At 39.8% G+C, this 25,229-nt stretch overlaps 1 protein-coding gene across 3 annotated transcripts; it reads left to right on the top strand.

The window, feature by feature from the left end:
- The first annotated feature begins 1,099 nt into the window (after positions 1–1,099).
- On the top strand, positions 1,100–25,229 carry LOC127651508 (zinc finger protein 501-like). 3 transcript variants are annotated; one of them, XM_052137367.1, is made up of 3 exons: positions 1,100–1,443; positions 16,706–17,123; positions 19,430–25,229. In XM_052137367.1, exons 1-3 carry the CDS (start codon positions 1,189–1,191, stop codon positions 20,461–20,463), a joined length of 1,707 nt encoding a protein of 568 aa, XP_051993327.1. In that variant the 5' UTR covers positions 1,100–1,188; the 3' UTR covers positions 20,464–25,229. The 3 variants fall into 3 exon arrangements, with proteins under 3 accessions (XP_051993327.1, XP_051993328.1, XP_051993326.1); XM_052137368.1 differs by lacking the exons at positions 16,706–17,123; positions 19,430–25,229 and adding exons at positions 3,352–3,658; positions 9,819–11,915; XM_052137366.1 differs by lacking the exon at positions 1,100–1,443 and adding an exon at positions 16,268–16,636.

Genomic DNA, 25,229 nt, shown 5'->3' on the forward strand with positions numbered 1-25,229 from the left:
CTGGAATCCAATCTAAAATTTCAATAAAATTATTGTATCCAATGGCTGTGAAGAAAGCAGGGAAGGCTGTCATCAAGGGGCTGTGTTTGATGTCAATGAAACTGCACAAACGTGGGTCAAGTGCAGGTGGACCTGTCACCATCTTTGCTGCCCCTCGTCCTATATAGAGCCGGAAAAAATTGCGATGTTTTATTTTTTTTATTTAGACAGTCATCATATAAAAAATGTAGACATCTCAGCATTGGTAATGCGTCCCACATTGTCCCACACAAACATAGCCTGCTCTTTGTCCCACATTTGGTTTGTTGGGATCTAGTCACCTTAGTGTGTGTGTATGTGGAGCACAGCCCTGAAAGAGAGAAAAGAGGCTGCAGCAGCGTGATTATAAATTACACCAAAGCGTTAAAAAGGACCTACTGATACTACAGTTTTTAATAATTTAGCTTCGGGGCCCATTTAATACCAGGTTTTGGTACCCATCCCACTTTTAAGGACATTTTCTTATCTAGTTAAGTGAACATGCTAACGTTATTTAAAGGTTAAGCTAGCTAGCTGAAGTTTTAATTGCTACACTAGCTCCTGCCACGTTCAGCTTGGCTTATCATACCTGGTGCTTCATGCTTGGCAAAAAATTGACTATCGCCTCTCTGCTTCTTTCGTTCACTTTTGCTCTCTGTTTGCTCTCTTTTCTATTTCTACCCCTGATTTTAGCCTTTGGTGAGGTATTTTGACTCTCTAGTCACTCCCTGCTTTACATTAGCTGCACAATGCTTATCGTGTGTGTTCCACACATCTGACTGACCAAGTGTTTCGACCGCACCTTTTTCACAATAACAGCGGGGGGATGGGGTATCAGAATCAGATGACAAGTTGAAATGTGTTTTAATGATAACAATAAATGTGTTTATCATGTAAATACTTGTACTTGATCCCTTTAAGGTTCAAACATAGACCTTTGCCTGGGCACCCCTGGGCCCGTGGTCATTTATTTAATGAAATCCTCCTGCTGAATGTTGCTTGTGTTGTGACTCCAGTCCAGCAGGAGTCGCTCTGAAGCTCTTTAGTCCGCCGGTAAACTCACTAAAGAAAGAAAGAAGAACTCACAGTTTGTTTAGATGTTCAGCTGCTTCGTCTTTAATACATTTCTGTCACTTCTCTGTTTCTATTCTTGATGATTTCCTCTCTTTCATGACAGCAAACCAAACGTTTTCTCTTTGTTTTGACAAGAGCTTTAAATATCCTGTTTCAGGAGTCTTATTGAGTTTTTGTGTTGAGATGTTGAAGATGAGTTTGCAGGTGGATCTGATGTGCTGTAAATCAGTAGGAACTGATCTGTCCATGCTGGATATTGATGATTTGATGACAGAAATCTCTCAGCTGAAGAAAGAGGTGGCGTTACTGGAGGCAAAGCTGAGGGAAAGAGGAGATCCACTGAACGGAGAGGTTTGTACAGCTGTTAAATATTCATGTTGCGACATTCGGAACGTTTTTGTCTTGTCATTTTAGTGTTAATGCCAACGGCATACATTTTTGCCAAAGATGTGTATTTTTTGGGGTTATTTTGACATTTCAACCCCAGTTTCTATAATACATCTATAATACTCTGTGTACACCAAATAGTTACACTCAGAACCATCAGGACAAAAATGTCCCCCATTGAGACCCATCAAAACTGCAATACGCGGACATTTTTTGTTCTATTTAATCTGACACTGCACAAAAAATAATAATGCATCAAAATCAGTGGTGTTGCTAAACATTGACCTATCCCAGACTGTTAGAATAAAAATAATAATAATTAGTATTTAGAATACGGAAATTATTATTATTATTATTCATAAACAACAGTGACATTTAAAGTGTTCAAATCCTGAAAATAAATGAATATTTGGTAGTTATGATCAGGACTGATGTTGATTAAAAAAATTAACTAATTGAAAGTGGAAAATAATATGAATATATAATATTATTATGGCAGTATTTTGACGTGGGCATTTTTGTCCTAAGGACAAAAGGATTTTGTCCCTTTTTTGTAATTGATGCACAAGGGATAAGTGAACAAATCATACTCTTTCACCTCTATACACTCTCTGACTTGTATTTCTTGTTCACTGAATGAATAAAACACACTGCAGTGCTGAGGTCATTTTGTAGAACTGTTGATATGCACATTTTAATCAAGTACAATTAGACTCGTTCTGCTCGCAAATGCCTGCCCCGCCCACTAATTCAGCATCTGTGTTCTGGAAGTATTTTCTCAATTCATTTCTTCCACAGACTTTCAATAAAATCCTTCATAAAAGAGTTTTAAGCCATGAACCAAATCAAACAGCTCCAAGGTGAATCACAACATCACAAAATTTGTTTTGATGCCAAAAATTATTTGAAAATCGGACAAAATACAAAGGTACAGGGGCAAGTACTTTCTGTCTTTCATGAGGCAGTTTAATCTGGAAGACTTTGCCTTACGGCCGTCTTTAAGACATTATGATTTGAACATTACAGAGTCTATAGGCCTTCATTTTTCTGCATTCCAGATTTGATATCGTCTTTCAAAATATACTTTTCTGCCCGCAAGCAAATACGGACTGCTTTGTTACACTATTTTAGTACAGTCAACTGTCACAAACTGCAATCCCATTAAGCATTGCGAATGATGCCATCGAATTAAAAAACAATAGAAATGTGTACATTTATTGATTTTAGGCTGTTGAATAAATGTATAGAAACAAAATAATTTATGTTGATTGCAAAATATTCCAATATGCTCAAATAGATGAGTAGTTTAAGGTTGAAGAGATACCGACTCGATTACATCATTCAGTGTGCATCATGGGAGTGGACGTTCGCTCTGATGCTATGTTCCATTCAACTTGAAATGTGGGATTTTCCAACTTCCTACTAGGAAAATTGCAATGGAATGCCACTTGAGGTCGGAAACTTTCAACTTCGCTGAGATGCACGATTATCTAAAGTGGGTGTATAAAACGTGGTAAATTATACGCTTTTGATAATCGTACACCTTTAGCACAAATGCTAGTGTTGCAGCATTGTTTATCAGTCGAGTTGCTATAAGACGTCTCTGGTAGGTCTGCCTTTAATGGTTTATAAGTTGAAAATCAATTTGTCTGTGGGATAAATGAATGGGATTTTTACTTTCGGAACCAGACCGTTGCGCTCTATTACTTAAACAGTTATTTGGCACCATCTACAGGTGAACGGATATGAACAAATAATTTTGGTGAACAGATTCAAAAGTCTTCACTGAAATTAAACAAAATCACCACTACTACTCTTAAATATATCAAGAGTCCAGATGAGTCAGTACAGTGATTGTGTTGTGTTTGTCAGGAGCTGGAGAAGGTTTCCTGTCAATCTTCAGTGTGTGTGACTGATGGGACCTCCACAGAATGTCAGGATTCAGTGTGGAGCGTCAGAGATCAGAGATCCAGAGACACACAGGACTCAGAGCTCAGCCTCACTTTACTCTGTTATACTGACGCTCAGGAGAGTGTGTGTGACAGTAATCAGGGTGATCAAACCTCCACAGAGTCTCTGGCTTCTGAGCTGATGGAGATGACAGAAGAAACCAAAGCAGAGGAACAACACACTGATTACAATGAAAATCATGATGAGGATGTGTATTTTATTCTTTCAGGTACATTTATTAATTTAATGTCATGTGTTCTCATCCCTCTACAGACACATTGGAGAATGTATTGCCACTGGCTGGTACATTTTTGTTTTTATTCCCAAGTCTTTTGACAATATGTAAGCATAATGCAACCGAAAACTAAAAAGATATAAAGAAAACCAAGAAGGGTCCATCATCATCATCATCATCATCATCACTGTGGCATTCAAATGATCACAATATATTAATCACGTGAAAAATTACTATTACAATTTGAAAATGAATTTCAGAACGTCTTAAACTACTTCAAAGAGTTCTCATCAAAAAATCCTCCACGTACAGAAATGACAGCTTTGCAGATCCTTGTTATTCTAGCAGTCAGTTTGTCCAGATACTCAGGTGACCTTTCACCCCACACTTCCTGTAGTACTTGACCTTTCACCCACACTTCCTGTAGCACTTGCCCTTTCACCCCACACTTGCTGTAGCACTTGACCTTTCACCCCACACTTCCTGTAGCACTTGACCTTTCACCCCACACTTCCTGTAACACTTGCCATAGATGTGACTGTCTTGTCGGGCTCTTCTCACACACCTCACAGTCTAGCTGATCCCACAAAAGCTCAATGGGGTTCAGATCCGTAACACTCTTTTCCAATTATCTGTTGTCCAATGTCTGTTTTTCTTTGCCCACTCAAACCTTTTCTTTTTCTGTTTCAAAAGTGACTTTTCTTTGCAGTTCTTCCCACAAGACCTCCTGAGTCTTCTCTTTACTGTTGTACATGAAACTGGTGTTGAGCGGGTAGAATTCAATGAAGCTGTCAGCGGAGGACATGTGAGGTGTCTGAAACTAGAGACTCTGATGTACTTATCCTCTTGTTTATTTGCACGTCTTCCACAGCTCTTTCTGTCCTTGTTAGAGACAGTTGTGCTTTATCTTTGAAGACTGTAGTTACACCTTTGTATGAAATCTTCAGTTTTTTTGGCAATTTCAAGCATTTCATAGCCTTCATTCCTCAAAACAATGATTGACTGACGAGTTTCTAGAGAAAGCTGTTTCCATTTTACCTAATATTGTCCTTAAGACATTCCAGTCTATAGCATACTGTGGCAACTCAAAACAAACACAAAGACAATGTTAAGCTTAATTTAATTAACCAAATAGCTTTCGGCTGTGTTTGATATAATGGCAAGTGATTTTCTAGTATCAAATTATCAATTTAGCATAATTACTCATGGATAAGATGTTTGAGTGATGCTACTGTCTAGATTTGATCAAAAATTACTTTTTAAAAAAAATTTTTTTCAAATAATGATGGAGCTGTTTACATCAGTAATGTCCTGATTATACTTTGTGATCAGTTGAATGCCACTTTGGTTAAAGTACCAATTTCCTTCCAAAACCGCAAAATCTGTACATTATTCCAAACTTTTGGTCGCCAGTGTATATATTTGCTTTCATATACATGATTTGATGCAAGGTTGAAACCTAATGAAAATATAATTAATAATTATATTATAAAGCTCTCTTACAATGCCGAAATGATAGAACTGAAGACATATATAGATAAATAAATAGATAGATACGTAGGTAGATAGACAGATTGATAGATATGTAGATATATTGATAAATGGATGGATAGATGCATAGTTAGATAGATATGTGGATACGTGGATGATAGTGTGAAGGACATGTGTGTGTACAGTGCATCTGGAAAGTATTCACAGCGCTTCACTTTTTCCACATTTTGTGATGTTACAGCCTTATTCCAAAATGGATTAAATTCATTATTTTCCTCAAAATTCTTCAAACAATACCCCATAATGACAACATGAAAGAAGTTTGTTTGAAATCTTTGAAAATGTATGACACTCAAAATTGAGCTCAGGTGCATCCTGTTTCCACTGATCATCCTTGAGATGTTTCTACAACTTGATTGGAGTCCACCTGTGGTAAATTCAGTGGATTGGACATGATTTGGAAAGGCACACACCTGTCTATATAAGGTCCCACAGTTAACAGTGCATGTCAGAGCACAAATCAAGCCATGAAGTCCAAGGAATTGTCTGTAGACCTCCAAGACAGAATTGTATCGAGGCACAGGTCTTGGGAAGGGCACAGGAAAATTTCTGCAGCATTGAAGGTCCCAATGAGCACAGTGTCCTCCATCCGTAAATGGAATGAAAAGTTTGGAACCACCAGGACTCTTCCTAGAGCTGGCCGTCTGGCCAAACTGAGCCGGGGAGAAGGGCCTTTGTCAGGGAGGTGACCAAGAACCCGATGGTCACTCTGAAAGAGCTCCAGCATTTCTCTGTGGAGAGAGAAGAACCTTCCAGAAGATCAACCATCTCTGCAGCACTCCACCAATCAGGCCTGTATGGTAGAGTGGCCAGATGGAAGCCACTCCTCAGTAAAATCACATGACAGCCCACCTGGAGTTTGCCAAAAGGCACCTGAAGAACTTTCAGACCATGAGAAACTAAATTCTCTGGTCTGATGAAACAAAGATTGAACTCTTTGGTCTGAATGGCAAGTGTTATGTCTGGAGGAAACCAGGCACAGCTCGTCACCTGGCCAATACCATCCCTACAGTGAAGCATGGTGGTGGCAGGATGTTTTTCAGTGGCAGGAACTGTGAGACTAGTCAGGATCGAGGGAAAGATGAATGCAGCAATGTACAGAGACATCCTTGATGAAAACATGCTTCAGAGCGCTCTGCACCTCAGACTGGGGTGAAGGTTCATCTTCCAACAGGACAACAATGCTAAGCACACAGCAAAGATAACAAAGGAGTGGCTACGGGACAACTCTGTGAATGTCCTTGTGTGGCCCAGCCAGAGCACAGACTTGAACCCGATTGAACATCTCTGGAGAGATCTGAAAATGGCTGTGGACCGACGCTCCACATCCAACCTGATGGATCTTGAGAGGTCCTGCAAAGAAGAATGGGAGAAACTGCCCAAAAATAGGTGTGCCAAGCTTGTAGCATCATACACAAAAAGACTTGAGGCTGTAATTGATGCCAAAGGTGCTTCAACAAAGTATTGAGCAAAGGCTGTGAATACTTATGTACATGTGTTTTTTTATTTTTAATACATTTGCAAAGATTTCAAACAAACTTCTTTCACGTTGTCATTATGGGGTATTGTTTGTAGAATTTTGAGGAAAATAATGAATTTAATACATTTTGGAATAAGGCTGTAACATAACAAAATGTGGAAAAAGTGAAGCGCTGTGAATACTTTCCGCATGCACTGTAGGTAGATGAATATATATGTGGATAGACAGAGAGATAGATACATATTGGGAGGGTTACTTTTGAAATGTGTTCCACTACAGATTACAGAATAAAGGCTGTAAAATGTAATTGGTAACATATTCCGTTACTCAAGGTCAGTAACATTCTAAATACTTCAGCACTGGTAGATTTTTTTCACTTGTTTTGATTTGTCAACTCTGCCAGTACTGTAAGACAAAATACACATGTTAAAAATACATCCTCTGAAAAAACGAAATATCTTATGCAGTGTTGTTTTTAAAAGAAGATAAATCAAATAGATCTTGTTTTAAGGATTTTTAGATATTGGGGGTCTGGGTATCTCAGCGAGTATTGACGCTGATTATCACACCTGGAGTCGTGAGTTTGAATCCAGGGCGTGCTGAGTGACTCCAGTCAGGTCTCCTAAGCAAACAAATTGGCCCGGTTGCTAAGGAGGGTAGAGTCACATGGGGTAACCTTCTTGTGGTGTTGATTAGTGGTTCTTGCTCTCAGTGGGGTGTGTGGTGAGCTGTGTGTGGATCACAGAGAGTAGCATGAGCCTCCACATGCTGTGAGTCTCTGCGGTGTCATGTACCATGAGTCACGTGATAAAATGCACGGATTGACGGTCTCAGAAGCGTAGGCAACATTATACACAATATTTGTTACTTGTCCTCAGCTATCCGGATTGAGGTGAGTATCCGCGCCACCACGAGGACCTACTAAGTAGTGTGAATTGGGCATTACAAATTATTTTGAGATATTTTTACAGGAAAACAATATAAACATTATTATCAAGAAAATTTTTTAATGGGAATTTTTTTCTAAGATCAAAGAAAATAGGAAAGTGTTTCACCGCTGTTCAAATGCACTTTGGATCGCATCATTTATATTTATAAATGTTAATAAATATTAAATGAAAAAAATGACAATAAAATGCAAAGTAATCTCTTCAGTAATCAAAATACATTTGAATGTAACTGTTTTCTAATTACCAATTATTTGAATTGTAACTGTAATGGAATAGCCATGCCGTGGCCAAAAGTATTGGCAGTGACATCATTTTTGTGTTTTGCAAAGATTGCTGCTTCAGTATTTGTAGATAATTTTTTTCACATGTTTCTGTGGTATACTGGAAAACAATGATAAGCATTTCATATGTTTTAAAGGATTTTATTGGCAAAAACATTCAATATATGCAAAGAGTCAATATTTACAGTGTTGACCCTTGTTCTTCATAACCTCTGCAATTCACTCTGGCATGCTGGATATCAGCTTCTGGGCCAAATCCTGACTGATGGTCCATTCTTGCCTTATTAGTGCTCTGAATTGATCACAATTTGTGGGCTTCTGCTTGTCCACTCTTCTTTTGAGGATTGACCACAGGTTCTCTATGGGATTAAGATCCGGGAGTTGCCTGGCCACAGATCCAAAATTTCAATGTAATGATCTCCGAGCCACTTCATTATCACACTTGTCTGGTGACATGGTGCTCCATCATGCTGGGAAATGCACGGATCATCACCAAATTGCTCCTGGATCGTTGGGGGAAGTTGCTCTTGCAGGACGTTTTGATACCATTCTTTATTCATGGCAGTGTTTTTGGGAAGGATTGTGACAGAGCCCACTCCCTGTGATGAAAAGCAACCCAACACATGGATGGTCTCAGGATGCTTCACTGTTGGCACGACACAGGACTCATGGTAGCGTTCACCTTTTCTTCTCCGGACTATCAATTTTCCAGATGTCCCAAACAGTCTGAAGGGGGCTTCATCTGAGAAAATATCTTTGCACCAGTCTTCTGCTGTCCAATCCTTGTACATCCTGCAGAATTTCAGTCTGTCCTTGATGTATTTCTTGGAGAGAAGTGACTTCTCTGCTGCCCTTCTTGACACAAGGCCATTGTCCAAAAGTCTTCACCTCACTCTGTGAGCAGATGCACTCACACCAACCTGCTGCCAATCTTGAGCAAGCTCTGCACTGGTGCTGACACGATCCCATAGCGGACTCCTCAGGAGGAGACGGTCCTGGCGCTTGATGGACACTCTGGGATGTCCTGAAGCCTTCTTCACTGCAGTTAAACCTCTCTCCTTGAAGTTCTTGATGATCCGGTAAATGGTTATTTCAGGTGCAATATTTTTTGCAGCAATTTCCTTGCATGTGAGGACATTTTGATGCAAAGCAATGATGGCTGCACGTCTTTCTTTATATGTAACCATTGCTAACAAGAACACAATGATTGGAAGCACTTCTTCCCTCCTTTTATAGCAATCAGTATGCTCTTATAATCCAATCAGAATGATTGACTGATTTCACCTGACTAGAACTCATTCACACTTTCCCAGGTGCTGCTGATATGATTAGTGAAATTAAGTTAGCTGTTCATTTTGTGCCAGGGCCAAACAACACAGTGAAATTTGGTTTTTTGTGATGAAGTTCATTTTTTTGGCCAATGAAGCTTTTTGAAATTATATAAAATGCATCTGTTCACTTTTCACAGTTATCTAAAAACAATGTGAATCAACACCACAACAACTGAAGCAGAAAAGTTAGTGAAACACAAACTTTACTTTTGGCCACGGCTGTAGATGGATAAGTAGATAGAAAGATGGATGGATGGATGGATTATACGTAGATAGGCAGGCAGGCTAAAACACAATATGGGGGATGTTTTCAAATTCACTTATTTTGTCTTGTTTTCACTTTTTGCATGTCCTTACTTCTATTTATAACACATTATTATCTAATTAAAGTCACAGAATATGCATTAAAGTGAGGATAAACACATGGATGGATATTATTAATTCTGATGGATATTTCTCCACCTCAATCCTTGCTCTCTAACCACACCACATCACATTCATTATAAATAGTTTGTGTAATATTTGCAATCTTACTATTATTTACTGTCATGTTCCTTGTAGTAAACAGTGATTCATCTTCTGATGGAGCAACGGCTTCTACATCAAAACAGCGTTTGACAGCATCTGGTAAAAGAGTGTCACAGGCACGTTTAGTGAGACGCGAGAGAAGATGCACTGAAAAGAAATTCTTCAAATGTAGGAGATGTGGGTGCAGCTTTTCTACCAAAGAAGAGAAGAAACTTCATTCAGAAGTGCACAGAAGAGAGGGGCTCCACTGTGATCAGTGCGGGAAGATTTTCTCAGCTCCTTCTACTCTACAAATTCACATGAGGTCACACAGTGGTGAAAAGCCTTTTCAATGCAGTGAGTGTGACAAGTGTTTCACAACGAAAGGAAGTCTTGTTGCTCATAAGAGAATACACACGGGGGAGAAACCATACAAGTGTCCTCAGTGTGAGAAGGGATTCAGCCATGGACCCCAACTTAAGAAACACTTGCGTGTGCACACCAAAGAGCGGCCGTATCAGTGCGGCGAATGTGGGAAAACATTTACGCAGTCATATAGTCTACAATCGCATCAGAAAACACACTCTGAGGAGAAACCCTATCAATGCTCCCACTGTGATAAACGTTACCGTCATAAGTCTCAGCTGACAGTCCATGAGAGAATGCACACTGGAGAGAAACCTTATCTCTGCTCTCACTGTGGTAAGAGATTTTCTGGTCCAGGTGATTTGAGAATTCATCTGAGAGTGCACACGGGAGAAAAGCCTTATCACTGTAGCGTTTGTGGGAAGAATTTCAGTCAGCATGATTCCTTAAAAAAGCACCAGAGGACACATACTGGAGAAAGACCTTTCAAATGCACTCTGTGTGACAAAACATTTGCCTACCAAGAGGTCCTGAAAACCCATCAGAGAGTGCACACAGGAGAGAAACCTTACAGCTGCCCTATCTGCGGGGAGAGATTTGCTTATTTAGCAAGTTTTAATGCTCATCAAAAGAGACATGCTAAAAAACTAGAATCATCATAGAATGTTTTCAATGCTCAGTGGAAAAACATACTCTTTCAGCCTTTCCAGAATCAGTATGGTAAGCTCTGCCAGTATGGGGCAGAATCACGCTGAGCTGTCTTGTTGGATTGTGAGTAGAGATGGAGAGATTTGAATACATTGAATATAGTTGTGTTGGGGTGAACAGGATGGTTCTAATAACATTACAGGGCTCCAGACAAAATAATGACTTAGGAGCCATTGGCTCCTAAGTCATAACATTAAGGAGCCAAATGGCTGTTTTTAGCCGCCAAATCAAAGAATTGCTCGATTTAAATCAGAAACAAGATAGAAAGGGGACCTGGGTAGCTCAGCAAGTAAAGACGCTGACTACCACACCTGGAGTCGTGAGTTTGAATCCCAGGGCGTGCTGAGTGACTCCAGTCAGGCTTCCTAAGCAACCAATTGGCCCTGTTGCTAGGGTGGGTTGAGTCACATTAGGTTAACCTCCTCATGGTCGCTATAATGTGGTTCTCGGTGGGGTGCGTGGTGAGTTGTGCGTGAATAGCGAGAGCCTCCACTCAAGCTAGGTCTCCGTGGTAACGTGCTCAACAAGCCACATGATAAGATGCGCGGATTGATGATCTCGGATGCGGAGGCAACTATGATTCGTCATCCGCCACCCGGATTGAGGAGAGTCACTACGCCACCTCGAGGACTTAGAGCACATTGGGAATTGGGCATTCCAAATTGGGTAGACATGGGAAGAAAAAAAAAAGAATCAAGACAAAGTCAAAGAAAAGGAAGACAGCTGATAACTCATTAATCGGAGGTTTAATAAACAGTATATATAGTTGAGAAGATAAGTTTGCATCCCCTTTTGTCTCATAAATGTTCACACCCCTTTCATAGTTTATACAAATATAAGAGAGAAAAGTTTTTTTATTTAGTACTGCTCATCAGAATCTACATTACCGATATTTACAGAAAGTATAGTATGCATATAGTAGTGTGTTGTCTTCTTTAGCATCAGTGAATGTTTGAGCCTTGTGTTGTAGTTGTGTACAAGTCCCTCATTTGTCCTAAGTGTCAAAAGCTTGATCTCATATATGTATATTAAATTGTTGATTGCTTGATTGGTGATTAAAATGCTTGATTGGTGATTCATGGAAAAAGACCTGGTTCAAAAGATTCATTTGTTTGACTCTCTCGCACTGGGGTTTTTTGTTGTGCGTGGTGCAGCGAGCTCGTCAGAAACAGAACGGGTGAAAAGTGACTCGAGACACACTGGTGGTGCTCGCTCTAAAGATGTATTTAATAACTCACAAGATGATGTCTGACAAAACCGCATATGAACGTCCACAACCCGACTGCCAATGGCGACTAGATTTTAAATAATTGTCGTAATCAACCATTTTAGTTGCAGTCTGGAGCCCTACATAAGTTAAAGCTGCACTGTGGATTTTTGTGCTCTCTAGTGACATCTGTAGTTGAAACTTTACATTGCAAGCAATTTTGCGGAAGAACACTTTACGCGAGTTGTGTTTCGGCCCTGCTCACTGCGCAGATGAATGGTACATGGACAATAGGGCTAACTTTCCATAAAATCCTACATTCACTGTGCATTATTGAGAATTGATGGATGTATCCTAAAGCTGGAAAATGTTGCTTTTCAGAGTTTGAATATGGAGTTAGGATAAAAATAAGGTGCATTTCTAACTGTTCTGAGACCAGTGCCAACAGACAGCACACTGAAGGTCATTCACTAAATATTTACATTTATGCATTTAGCAGACGCTTTTATCCAAAGGGACTTACAGAGCACTTATTACAGGGACAATCCCCCTGGAGCAACCTGGAGTTAAGTGTCTTGGAGTTAAAGACACAATGGTGGTGGCTGTGGGCATCCAACCAGTGACCTTCTGATTAACAGTTATGTGCTTTAGCCCACTACGCTACCACCACACCAAAATAGGGAGCAAGGGTGTTCAATTCGGACATTTATTTAAATACCTCGAGCATATGGCTGAACTCTAAATTGAAAGGTGTTTATGTATTATTTTGTAACATTTATGTATTGAAAGGTCCCGTTTCTGCTGGTCAGAGTGGATTGTGAGGGGGGTTACTATACTCTGTGACCAATATGAGAGTGGAGTGTTGAGATCTTTTGGTAATTTGGTTTAACATTTTGGGATTCCCAGATCTCAGTTTTATAGGTATCTACAGCTGCGCCACCTGCTCTGTAATATTTTGGGGAGTAGCATACACTCCCCTAAAGCATCAGATATTCTGAGAGAGGTGATTACTGCTTTTGGAGAAGGTCATGAGTCATTGTATTACTCACTGCTAATTCAGAGTCTGGGGGCAGAGCTTCAACTTCTCTCAAGAGATTATGGGAGAAAGATTTATTCTTGGTATTGGAGGAGGGAGTGTGGACTAGGATCCTAAAAACATCAAGTCTGCATCTAGAGATGCAAGGGTGCACCATATGCAATTCAAGATTTTACATAGATTCTGTTGGACCCCCTGTAGGTTATATAGGCTTGGTCTTAAAGACACACCCACCTGCTGGCAATGACAATCAGAAGTTGGAGACACAACCCATGTTTTTGGGGTGTGTGCTAAGATTCAAGAATTTTGGTTGAAAGTTCAGAGTTTGAGAGTTGACATTTTGAGCACTCAAATTTGACTTTGTCCCAGACTTTGCATTTTGGGTGATGGGTGGTCATGAATTTGTGGGAAACTAACATTAAAAATTGGGTTCTGACCAGTCTCATGATCAGCAGGCAAATAATTTTAAGGGGATGGAAGTTGGATGGAGCGCCTTTTTTTCGGAGTGGTGTGTGGAAATGGGGAGGGTGGCTGCTTTTGAGGAAGTGGTAAGTAGAAGGCTGGGTTTTTGGGAATTATTTGTTAGGAAATGGGGCAATTATTTAGTTTTTTTGGGGGGACTCTCCGGGATGGGATGTGGAGAGTTTAGTTTAATTAAGTATGTTTATTATATTTTCTGTTTGTTTTTTTTTGTTTTTTTGGTTGTGTGTTAATATGTGGGACCAAAGGGGTGTTCGTTGGGGGTCAGGGTGGGGTTGGTGAATGGGGAGGGATATTAGTGGGCTTTGAATCTGAAATGTTGATTCGTTGTATATGAGTTGGGTTTTTCTTTATGGTCTATATATGAACCAATAAAAAAAAATTTAATTACAAAAACAAAATAGAGAGCAAGGGTGCATCCTATAGTTTTCCTATACAGCTTAGTGCATTCACTCCTAAAATCTGATCAAAAGTTCAGCTTCAGGCTGCAGATGATATTTGGATCACTCAACATGTTTGACACACATGGGACAATGATAATGGTAAATGGTTTGCACTTATATAGCGCCTTTTTAACCATATTCAAAGCACTTTACAATGTGACCCATTCACACACACATTCATACAGCCGAGCTGCCATGCAAGGTGCTAGCCTGCCATTGGGAGGAACTTGTGGTGCAGTGTCTTGCCCAAGGACACTTCGGCATGTGGAGTCACGTGGGCCAGGAATCGAACCACCAACCCTGCGATTAGTGGACAACCCACTCTACCAACTGAGCCACAGCTGCTCATAATAAGTACATAGATTCAGAATTTATTTTAACATGGTTGGCAGTGATTTGATGATGCTGGTCATTAATTTGAATAAGAAGTCATTCAACTTGTTAGAAAATCAGCTGTAATGTCTATAACGTCTCAACATGAATAGCCAACTCTCCTGGTTTCAAACTATTGATGGAAAATAAAAAAACTTTCTATATCTTGGTATTACTTAAAATTTCACAACTTAGTCCCGCTGTCCACATATCTGGAGATTGATTTTTGGGAAAACTATTTGCACACAGCTGTCTCTTGGGAGGTTAACAAACCACCAGTACATTTTAAGTTGAATATACACATATTTGATTTGGCTGAGGATTCATATGTTCATGTTAACATGGATGTTGTAATCCAGAGGTTCCCAAATTTAAGATTTCTTCACTCCGTAAGAAATGGGAGAACGAATCTTGTTGAACTTGTTTCATGTCAATAAAAAGCTTGACTTGACACAACAGGGCTTCTAGAATTGCTTAAAAATGGTTTCATCAACAAAATACATTTTTATTAGTTGTAGTAGTATCAATAACAGAAATCAGTTGTCTAATGTTTATATAAATAACCCCCAATTATAAACAAATTGGGACAGTATGGAAAACAAAAAGCAGTGATTTGTGAATTATATTAATACTGTCTATATTTGAAGCACTAAAACAATAATTTTTTTTGAGGTTTTACTGTATTTAATAGTTATTTAATAAGTATGTGTGTGTGTGTATGTATGTGTATGTATATGTATGTATGTATATATATATATATATATATATATATATATATATATATATATATATATACACACATATATACACAGTTCTGTGCAAAAGTTTTAGTTGCATAAGATGATTCACAAAAGCTTTTGTCTTAAGATGGTTATTTACTTCAGCTTTAATGTGTCAATAGGAAATATACCATTTAGACTTCCAAACATTACTTTTGCAAATAGAAAAGATTAGAATAGAAGAACAGGGAGCCTGCAACAGATGTCATGACCCCCACAAAACTCCCCACTGAACACTGTCAGTCTGAGATTACATAAAGAGACAGAATTGAGACAGCAGATATAGAAGAACTGTGACGAATTCTCCAAGAAGCTTGAACATCCGATCTGCCGACAACCAAGAAAAACTCTGTCCAGGTGAACCTCGGATAATTGGGACTGTTTAAAATGCAAAGGTGGTCACAACAAATATTGATTTAGCTTTTTTAATGTTTACTGGACTTTCTATGATGTTAATTGATAAATGAAAACTATTTATGTCATTATTTTTGAAGACATCATCACTATGCAACATTTTTCACAAGTGCCTAAAACATTTGCACAGTTCTGAATACACATAGATATACACCGTCCTGTGCAAAAGTACCAAGATAATTGCAACATGTTCCACAGTTGAGACGGGGCAATTATGGACTTGAAATAACAAGGTGATGTTATACCGCTATAGACCTTGATATAATCGCAGAATGAAGGAAAGTGTTCAAACGCTTAAGAGATATTAGGAAAAAACAGTTACTCAATAGTAAACACTCAAATTTCCCAACTTTTTTAGGTATTTTGCAATCATCTGATTTGAAATAGTGTATATTTATAAAAACAAACAATTCAATTCACATGGTAAAAAACAAAACAAAAATGTGTTGCAGTGTTTTCAATGTAGCATTGGATGAATATGATTTGCAAATCAGTCCTTTTTGTTTTTAACAATTCAAATAAACTTTTCCTTGTGCTTTAGCAGTTTTGAGTGGATTACAGCATCTCTATCTACTCAATGTGTAAGTTTTTACCTGTCAATCAATAATCAGCAGCTGTTTCTGAGATCTGCTGAATGTTGCTTGTGTTGTGACTCCAGTCCAGCAGGAGTCGCTCTGAAGCTCTTTAGTCCGCCGGTAAACTCACTAAAGAAAGAAAGAAGAACTCACAGTTTGTTTAGATGTTCAGCTGCTGCGTCTTTAATACATTTCTGTCACTTCTCTGTTTCTATTCTTGATGATTTCCTCTCTTTCATGACAGCAAACCAAACGTTTTCTCTTTGTTTTGACAAGAGCTTTAAATATCCTGTTTCAGGAGTCTTATTGAGTTTTTGTGTTGAGATGTTGAAGATGAGTTTGCAGGTGGATTTGATGTGCTGTAAATCAGTAGGAACTGATCTGTCCATGCTGGATATTGATGATTTGATGACAGAAATCTCTCAGCTGAAGAAAGAGGTGGCGTTACTGGAGGCAAAGCTGAGGGAAAGAGGAGATCCACTGAACGGAGAGGTTTGTACAGCTGTTCAATATATCAAGAGTCCAGATGAGTCAGTACAGTGATTGTGTTGTGTTTGTCAGGAGCTGGAGAAGGTTTCCTGTCAATCTTCAGTGTGTGTGACTGATGGGACCTCCACAGAATGTCAGGATTCAGTGTGGAGCGTCAGAGATCAGAGATCCAGAGACACACAGGACTCAGAGCTCAGCCTCACTTTACTCTGTTATACTGACGCTCAGGAGAGTGTGTGTGACAGTAATCAGGGTGATCAAACCTCCACAGAGTCTCTGGCTTCTGTCTGTAACGCTGGAGAACAGCAGATGCTGCAGATACCATTGAAGATGTGTTCAGTGAAGCTCCTGGACTGCAGGAACCTGATGGAGATGAGAGTAGAAACCACAGCAGAGGAACAGCATGATGATCACCATGAAGATGAGGAGGAGGATGATGAGGATGTTGTTCAACATGACAGTCAAGATGATGAGGATTTTATTCCTTCAGGTATGTTTCCCCTTCTGTTAAAATAGTCTTTAAGGATTTTTTTTTAAAGTAATAGTTTACCCAAAAATGAAAACCAAACCATTTAAATAGTTGATGTTATTTATCACATGCTTTCCATGACTGTGGTGAATATTGAATGAGGTGAACAACACACCAAGATATGTGTATTTACCACAAAGGGGCTGTTTTATGGAAGACACTGCCAACAGAGAGTGAATGTTGGGGAAGCTTCACTCTTTTAAGAGGTTCCAAAAAGGGTTTTTCGCAGGTTAAGCCTATTTTACTCACCTTCCCCTGGACTGGTACTTTCGCTTTCTTTTTTTTTTTTTTTTAAGTTTATAGTGCACTTTTAACACGTTGTCCGCTTAATTTCAGTATGTGCTGTGTGGTCAAAGAGCACTTTCGAAACCTCGTCTCTCACTCGGCTTCAGGGACACCACACGCAGCAAGTTTAAACTCTTACCTGATGACACTGGCTTCCGCTTTGACAATAGAAAATGCAGTTTTAACGCTGTATAAGGAGGTAGGATGAAATAAAGTGCTCAGTCTGTTCAGAGACCAGTTTTCTTACTTTCCATGAGATCCTCGCATCCAAAACCACTGTTGTTTAAACCATTAACTGATTAGGCCGCTGCCTACATTTTCTGATGCAGCTACAGTCGTATAAAACAGCCCTAAACAAACAAGAGTGTAGCTCCAATCCCGGCGTTCTCCATTGGTGTTGTTGATCGGGGTGGCTGTGGCTCAGGTGGTAGAGCGGGTTGATGGTCTCAGACGTGGAGGCAACTAAGATTCGTCCTCTGCCACCCGGATTGAGGCTAGTCACTACGCCACCACAAGGACTTGGAGCGTATTGGGGAGTATAGGGCAGAAAATAAAAATAAAATAATAAAAAGTGTTGGTAGAGAGAGTTCATGGCGATGGTCCGTGTGCGGAGATGAGTGGATCTGTGTAAAGTGAAAGAAGGTAGTGCAGAGGGGGTAAGGTTCAGGTGTAATGGCCGTTGTCCAGTGGCCACAACGTGTTCCCATTCCTTTGCCTGGAGCATAAGGGGAGGCAGCTTCTTCGATGCAGTCCAGAATCCTGCCCGTCAGCCGCGATGCATGCTCCAATCCTCCAGCATTGCACCTGATTTGCACCGGGGGTGCAGTGTGCGGGTCCGGTGATGCATCGATCTCGCGCCAGACCCTGCCCGCACTGTTCCTGGACCTATGAAGATGCCAGTCTCCCGAGGAGAGGCACTCTCAGTTTTTAAAGGCAGCGGTGATGAGGCTCTTCATTATGTTCCATCACGTGTGGCCAATTTTTTATTTCCTTGTCATTTAGACTGAGAGGAAGACAGAGGTGCACATGTGAACAGCGCCCTCGTGTGTACATAACCCCATAGAATTACCTCTCTGTTGTGTCTTTAATTAGCCTATTGGTTCCTTTTTATCGATATGATTAGTCGAACAAATTATTATCCATCCATCCATCCATCTTCAACCGCTTATCCGAAGTCGGGTCGCGGGGGCAGCTGCTCCAGCAGGGGGCCCCAAACTTCCCTATCCCGAGCCACATTAACCAGCTCTGACTGGGGGACCCCGAGGCGTTCCCAGGCCAGTGTGGAGATGTAATCTCTCCACCTAGTCCTGGGTCTTCCCCGAGACCTCCTCCCAGCTGGACGTGCCTGAAACACCTCCCTATGGAGGCGCCCAGGGGGCATCCTTACCAGATGCACAAACCACCTCAACTGACTCCTTTCGACGCAAAGGAGCAGCGGCTCTACTCCGAGCTCCTCACGGATGACTGAGCTCCTCACCCTATCTCTAAGGGAGAAGCCCGCCACCCTTCTGAGGAAGCCCATTTCAGCCGCTTGTACTCGCGACATAGTTCTTTCGGTCATGACCCAACCTTCATGACCATAGGTGAGGGTAGGAACAAAAATTGACTGGTAGATCGAGAGCTTTGCCTTGCGGCTCAGCTCTCTTTTCGTGACAATGGTGCGATAGAGCGAGTGCAATACCGCCCCTGCTGCCCCGATTCTCCGGCCATCCTCCCGCTCCATTGTCCCCTCACTCGTGAACAAGACCCCGAGGTACTTGAACTCCTTCACTTGGGGCAAAACCTCATTCCCTACCTGGAGTACGCACTCCCATCTGTTTCCTGCTAAGAATTATAACAAATTATTAATGCTTTTTAATTTGTTAACCATCTACGTTCCTAGCTTTGGTCTTTAAACACTTTCTAAAACCCCTGTTTTTATAGTGATTATTATAAATAGTATGAATGAAAATTACTATCTTTTACTGTCATGTTCCTTTCAGATGCAAGCAGTGGTTCATTATCAGATGGAGAAACATCTACGTCAAAAAAGCATCTTACAGAACAGAGTATTTCCTGCATCACCTGTGAGAAGACATTCAGCTCAAAGGGACTCTTGGCAAGACATGAGAGAAAACACACAGAGCAGAACATTTTTAAATGCAGGAGATGTGGGAGCAGCTTTTCTTCCTTGATTGAGAAGAAACTTCATTCAAAAGTGCACAGAGTAAAGAAGGAAATCCAGAGTGTAAAGAAAGAGGTCCAGAGAGAAAAGGAGTTCCACTGTGATCAGTGCGGGAAGGTTTTCTTTATTCATTCTGTTCTAAAGGCTCACGTGAAGATACACAGTGATAAAAAGCCTTTTCGATGCAGTGAGTGTGACAAGTGTTTTAGAACTAAAGGAGTTCTTGTTGCTCATGAGAGAACACACACAGGAGAGAAACCGTACAAGTGTCCTCACTGTGAGAAGAGATTCAACCACAAGCCCCATCTGAAGACACATGTCCGTGTACACACCAAAGAGAGGCCGTATCAGTGCAGTGAATGTGGGAAAACATTTACACGAATAGATTCTCTAAAGTCACATCAGAAAATACACACTGAGGAGAAACGCTATCAATGTTCATACTGTGATAAACGTTTCCTTAAAAGATCTGATCAGATAGTCCATGAGAGAAGGCACTCTGGAGAGAAACCTTACCTCTGCTCTCACTGTGGAAAGAGATTTTATACTTCAGGAAAGTTGACCATTCATCAGAGAGTGCACACGGGAGAAAAGCCTTATAACTGTAGCGATTGTGGGAAGAGTTTCAGTCGACACGATACCTTTGTAAAGCATCAGAAAACACATAACGGAGAAAGACTTTACAAATGCACTCTGTGTGACAAATCTTTTGCCTACCAATATGTCATGAAAACCCATCAGAGAGTGCATACAGGAGAGAAACCTTACAGCTGCTCCATCTGCTGGGAGAGATTTGCTTATTTAACGAGTTTTAATGCTCATCAAAAGAAACATGCTGAAGATATAGAATAATTATAGGGAATTAACCAAATAAGTTGGGACGGGCAATTTAGGTCAATTAAAAATCTGCTGTTGAAATAAGAAGGTAATGTGAAATGGGTGATGTTAACAGGTGTGGCAAAGTATGTAAGGAGCCTCAAAAAGCCTAGTCCTTCAAGAGCAAGGATCATTCGAGACTTGTCAACAGATCATCAGCAAATAATCCAGCGTTTTGAGAACAACATTCCCCAAAGACAAATTGGAAGAATTTTGTGCATTTCACCCTCTATAGTGCACAATATAGTTAAATGATTCAAGGAATTCAGTCAAATCTCTGTGTGTAAATGGAAAGTCAATTCATGTCAATTTTATTTGTATAGCGCCTTTCACAACACACATCGTTTCAAAGCAGCTTTACAGAAGATCAGAATTAACAGACGATAAAACTGTATTGTCTATAATGTCGATGAATCATCATTGTGTAATTAGATAAAATATGATTGTAATCATGTTTCAAAATAAGTAATTCAATAACAATTGTATTAATAACCCCAGTGAGCAGCTGAAGGCGACTGTGGCGAGGAACACAAAACTCCATAAGATGTGGATTAATGGAGAAAAATAACCTTGGGAGAAACCAGACTCACTGTGGGGCCAGTTCCCCTCTGACTAACCCCACCCTAACCCTAAACCAGACTCACTGTGGGGGCCAGTTCCCCTCTGACTAACCCCACCCTAACCCTAAACCAGACTCACTGTGGGGGCCAGTTCCCCTCTGGCTAACATCATGAATATAATGTAAATATTTCTTATTTATAGTTAAAGTCATGCGTTAAAATTATTAAAATAAGTAAGTGTTAAGGGTCAGTGTTTAAACATTGATCGTGTTTGAACTGTAAGATTAATGATTAATGTCTTTGAAGTTCAACCTGGATTAACTGCAGAAGTTCACATAGATGCAATTGTCCTTGTTAATTGGCTGATGAAGCTTTTGTTGGCAATTGTTAGTTTATGTATTCCATTTCAAGATCGTAGTCAATCAATAGACCGAGGTGATGCAGGCAGAGATCAGGGATGTGAAACACAGTTGAACATGCCGGTAATTTCGTTGAGGTTCGGTGTGTTCCATCCTAAATCCAAGGTTCAGACAATGGCATATGAAGTATCCCATGTCTTATGGATGGAGATGGCATCAGTTCATCCTCTGAAGTCCATCATAATAGACTGAAGTGATGTTTGGCACCGGCTGCATTTAGTCATCATCATTCTGCGACATGAAGCAGTGGAGTCCAACATGAAGCAGGAATGGTGCTGGATCCAGCCGGTTCTGGTGACCTCAGGATAGGAGTCCCGAGGTTGAGACAGGGAAACAAATAAAATAAAATAAGCATAGATGCCATTCAATTTATTGCAGAGATATAAATCATGATCAATATTTCTGGTTCCGGCAGACTAAACTAAAGCAGCCTAATTGTGGGTTGGAGGATAAATTAGGTGTATGTCTTTAGTCTAGACTTAAACTGAGAGAGTGTGTCTGCATCTCGAACAGTGTTTGGGAGACTATTCCATAGTTTAGGAGCCAAATATGAAAAGGATCTTCCTCCTTTTGTGGATATTGATATTCTAGGAACTATTAACAGGCCAGAATTTAGTGATCGTAATGAACGTGATGGAATAAAAAGTGGTAGAATGTCACTTAAGTACTGCGGAGACCATTCAAAGCTTTGAATGTAGTTAACAGAATTTTAAAATGAATTCAGAATTAATCAGGTATTCAATGTAACGATGATAAAATGGGGCTAATATGATCATATTTCTTGGTTGTCGTTAGTATTGGCTAATACTGGTAGTGGCTGCTGCATTTTGAACCAATGATTTAGTTTTTCAGCATCCGCAACAGATTGCATGTGCTGTAATTTAGTAATATTTCTTAGGTGGAAGAATGCTGTTCTACAAACATTGGTAATTTGATTTTCAAAAGACAGATTGGTATCAAATATAACACATAAGTTCTTCACTGTTGAAGATGATGTAACGGTACATCCATCAAGAGTCAAAATAGATTGTAGTGGCTTATTTTTAGAGTTTTTTGGTCCAATAATTAGAACCTCTGTTTTGTAAGAATTGAGTAGAAGGAAATGTCTGGCCATCCAATCTTTTATTTCATTGATACACTCTGCTAATTTCGAGAATTGTGAAATCTCATCAGGTTTTGAAGAAATATAAAGTTGTGTATTGTCGGCATAGCAGTGGAAACTTATTCCACGATTCCTGATAATATCTCCCAGGGGAAGCATATACATGGAGAAAAGCAGAAGCCCTAAAACTGATCCCTGTGGCACACCATATTTTACTTTTCTTTGGTTTGACAATTCCTCATTTACATAGAAAAAGTGGTAGCGGTCAGCTAAATATGACCTAAACCATGCTAATGCAACTCCACAGTTGCTAACATAATTCTCTAGCCTATTTAAGAGAATGTCGTGATCTATCGTGTCGAATGCAGCATTAAGATCTAAAAGCACTAAAAGAGAAATGCAGCCGGGATCAGATTACAAGAGCAAGTCATTTGTAACTCTGATAATTGCAGTCTCTGTACTGTAAATTAGGCCTAAATCCTGACTGAAATTCTTCTATTTTTCGAAATACTATTTCTCTGTAGAAATTAACATATTTGGGAGGATACTCCCTTTTCTAGTATTTTTGACATAAATGGGAGATTTAAAATCGGTCTATAATTATCCAGTTCTCCAGGATCAAGTTGTGGCTTAAGCGGTTTGATAACTGCCATTTTAAAGTTTATTGGGACATGTCCTAAGCATAGCGAGGAGTTAATGATATTAAGAAGAGGTTCTGAAATGACAGGAGATACCTCTTTTAAGAGCTTAGTTGGTATAGGATCTAACAAACATGTTGTGGCTTTTGATGTTTCGATAAGTTTTGTTAGCCCTTCATGACCGATGACAGAGAAAGATTGAAGTTGCACATGTGGAAAATTACTAGACACTGTTCTGAGGTGCGATGACAGATGATTGCATAATTCCAAATTTATTTCTGATTATTTCAATTTTAACTGTAAAGAAATTCATGAAGTCATTACTCTTGGGCTGCAACATAATATCTGGTTCTGTTGAGGCTTTATTCCTTACCAATTTAGCCACAGTACTAAATAAACATCTAGGATTGTTGTGGTTATTTTCTATGAGTTTACTAAAATATGCTGACCTGGCAGCTTTGAGTGCCTGTCTGTAGTTACAGACACTATCCTTCCATGCACCACGAAATATTTCTAATTTTGTATTTTTCCACATGCGCTCCATTTTCCGAGCTGCTCTCTTGAGAGCATGAGTGTGATCAATGTACCATGGTGCAGGGCTTATTTCTTTAATTGAAGTGGGGCGACAAGAGTGCTAGAGAAGACTGCGTTTATATTTTTTGTTATTTCATCAAGTTCTTCTGGGTAATCATTTATTAACAAATAGTGCTTTGGTAGAAAGAGATCTAATGTTTAGTAGCCCTATTTTTATATGATGTGTATTTTTAATTTGTTTGTTTTGTTCAAGTTTGCCCTTAATCAAATTTTTTCTAAATGATTTAGTGAGGGTATTGTGTTTCGTAGTTCGGGGAACAGACACAGTCTCTATGAGATATCTAGGTGATACAGTCTATGTGTTGTAGTTTACGTGACCTGTGTGACATCTCAAGGCAGCTAGCAGATGTTCGGATTAACCAGTTTGTCTGCTTCCTGACCTGGGCCCCAGTTAGTCAAATAATATTATTATTAAGACTCTGAGACAATAACAAGGGCTCTTTCAACATGATCTCAGTGGGTGTATCACTGTGTGGGGAGAATTGATTGGAAACCCTAACAGGAACGGGAGAGTAAACCACTTCTAAATGTGCTTGATTTCCGATCCCTCAGACATCGCTGTCTTAAAAAACTTCGTCTGTAATGCATGTCATTGCATGTGCTTGGGAATACTCTGATAAACTTTTGTCAGTCAATACCATTTGCCGCTGCAACTATGGATGCAATTTAAGACTTGTAAAGGAGAAGCCATACATCAACACTGTCCAGAAGCGCTGGCGACTTCTCTGGGCTCAGTGTCATCTGTGATTAAAGTAGAACAGTGGAACTGTGTTGTGTGCCTGGAGAGTCCATATTTTTTGTTCTCTGTGCGAAAGATGAAAAGAACCATCCAAGCTGTTATCAGCGTCAGGTCTAAAAGCCAGTGTCTGTCATGGTATGGGAATGTGTCAGTGCCCATGGCATGAGTAACTTGCACATCTGTGAGGGCACCATTAATGCAGAAAGATATGTACACTTTTTGGAGCAGCATATGCTGCCATTCAGACATTCATTTCCAGGGATGTCCCTGCATTTTCCAACAGAAAAACGACAAAGCACATACTGCCCAGATTACAAGTGCATGGCTGTGTAAGCAGAGAACGCGGGTGCTACATGGGTCTGCCTGCAGTCCTGACCTGTCTCCATTTGAGGATGTGTGGCACATAATGAAGTGCACAACTGTTAGCAATTTCAAAATGTAATGCTTCAATTAATCAGTAGTCTAATACTTTTTATGAGTCATAGTTGTGTAATATCTCTGCCCATTCAATGATTTCTTTGTCATTTTTGTTAGGATAATGTAGTCAACCGAATGTTATCGCATAATATTACATGGCAGTCTAGAGTAATAAATTCTGATTCTAACACCATCTAGCAGTCTGATATCTATGATTGCTGGTCATCTTTCCTGTTTTTCGGATCATTGTGTGATATCTAATAAGTTTGTGTG

Source organism: Xyrauchen texanus, chromosome 11 (genome assembly GCF_025860055.1).
Source record: "Xyrauchen texanus isolate HMW12.3.18 chromosome 11, RBS_HiC_50CHRs, whole genome shotgun sequence".
In the NCBI taxonomy this organism is placed as follows: Eukaryota; Metazoa; Chordata; class Actinopteri; order Cypriniformes; family Catostomidae; genus Xyrauchen; species Xyrauchen texanus.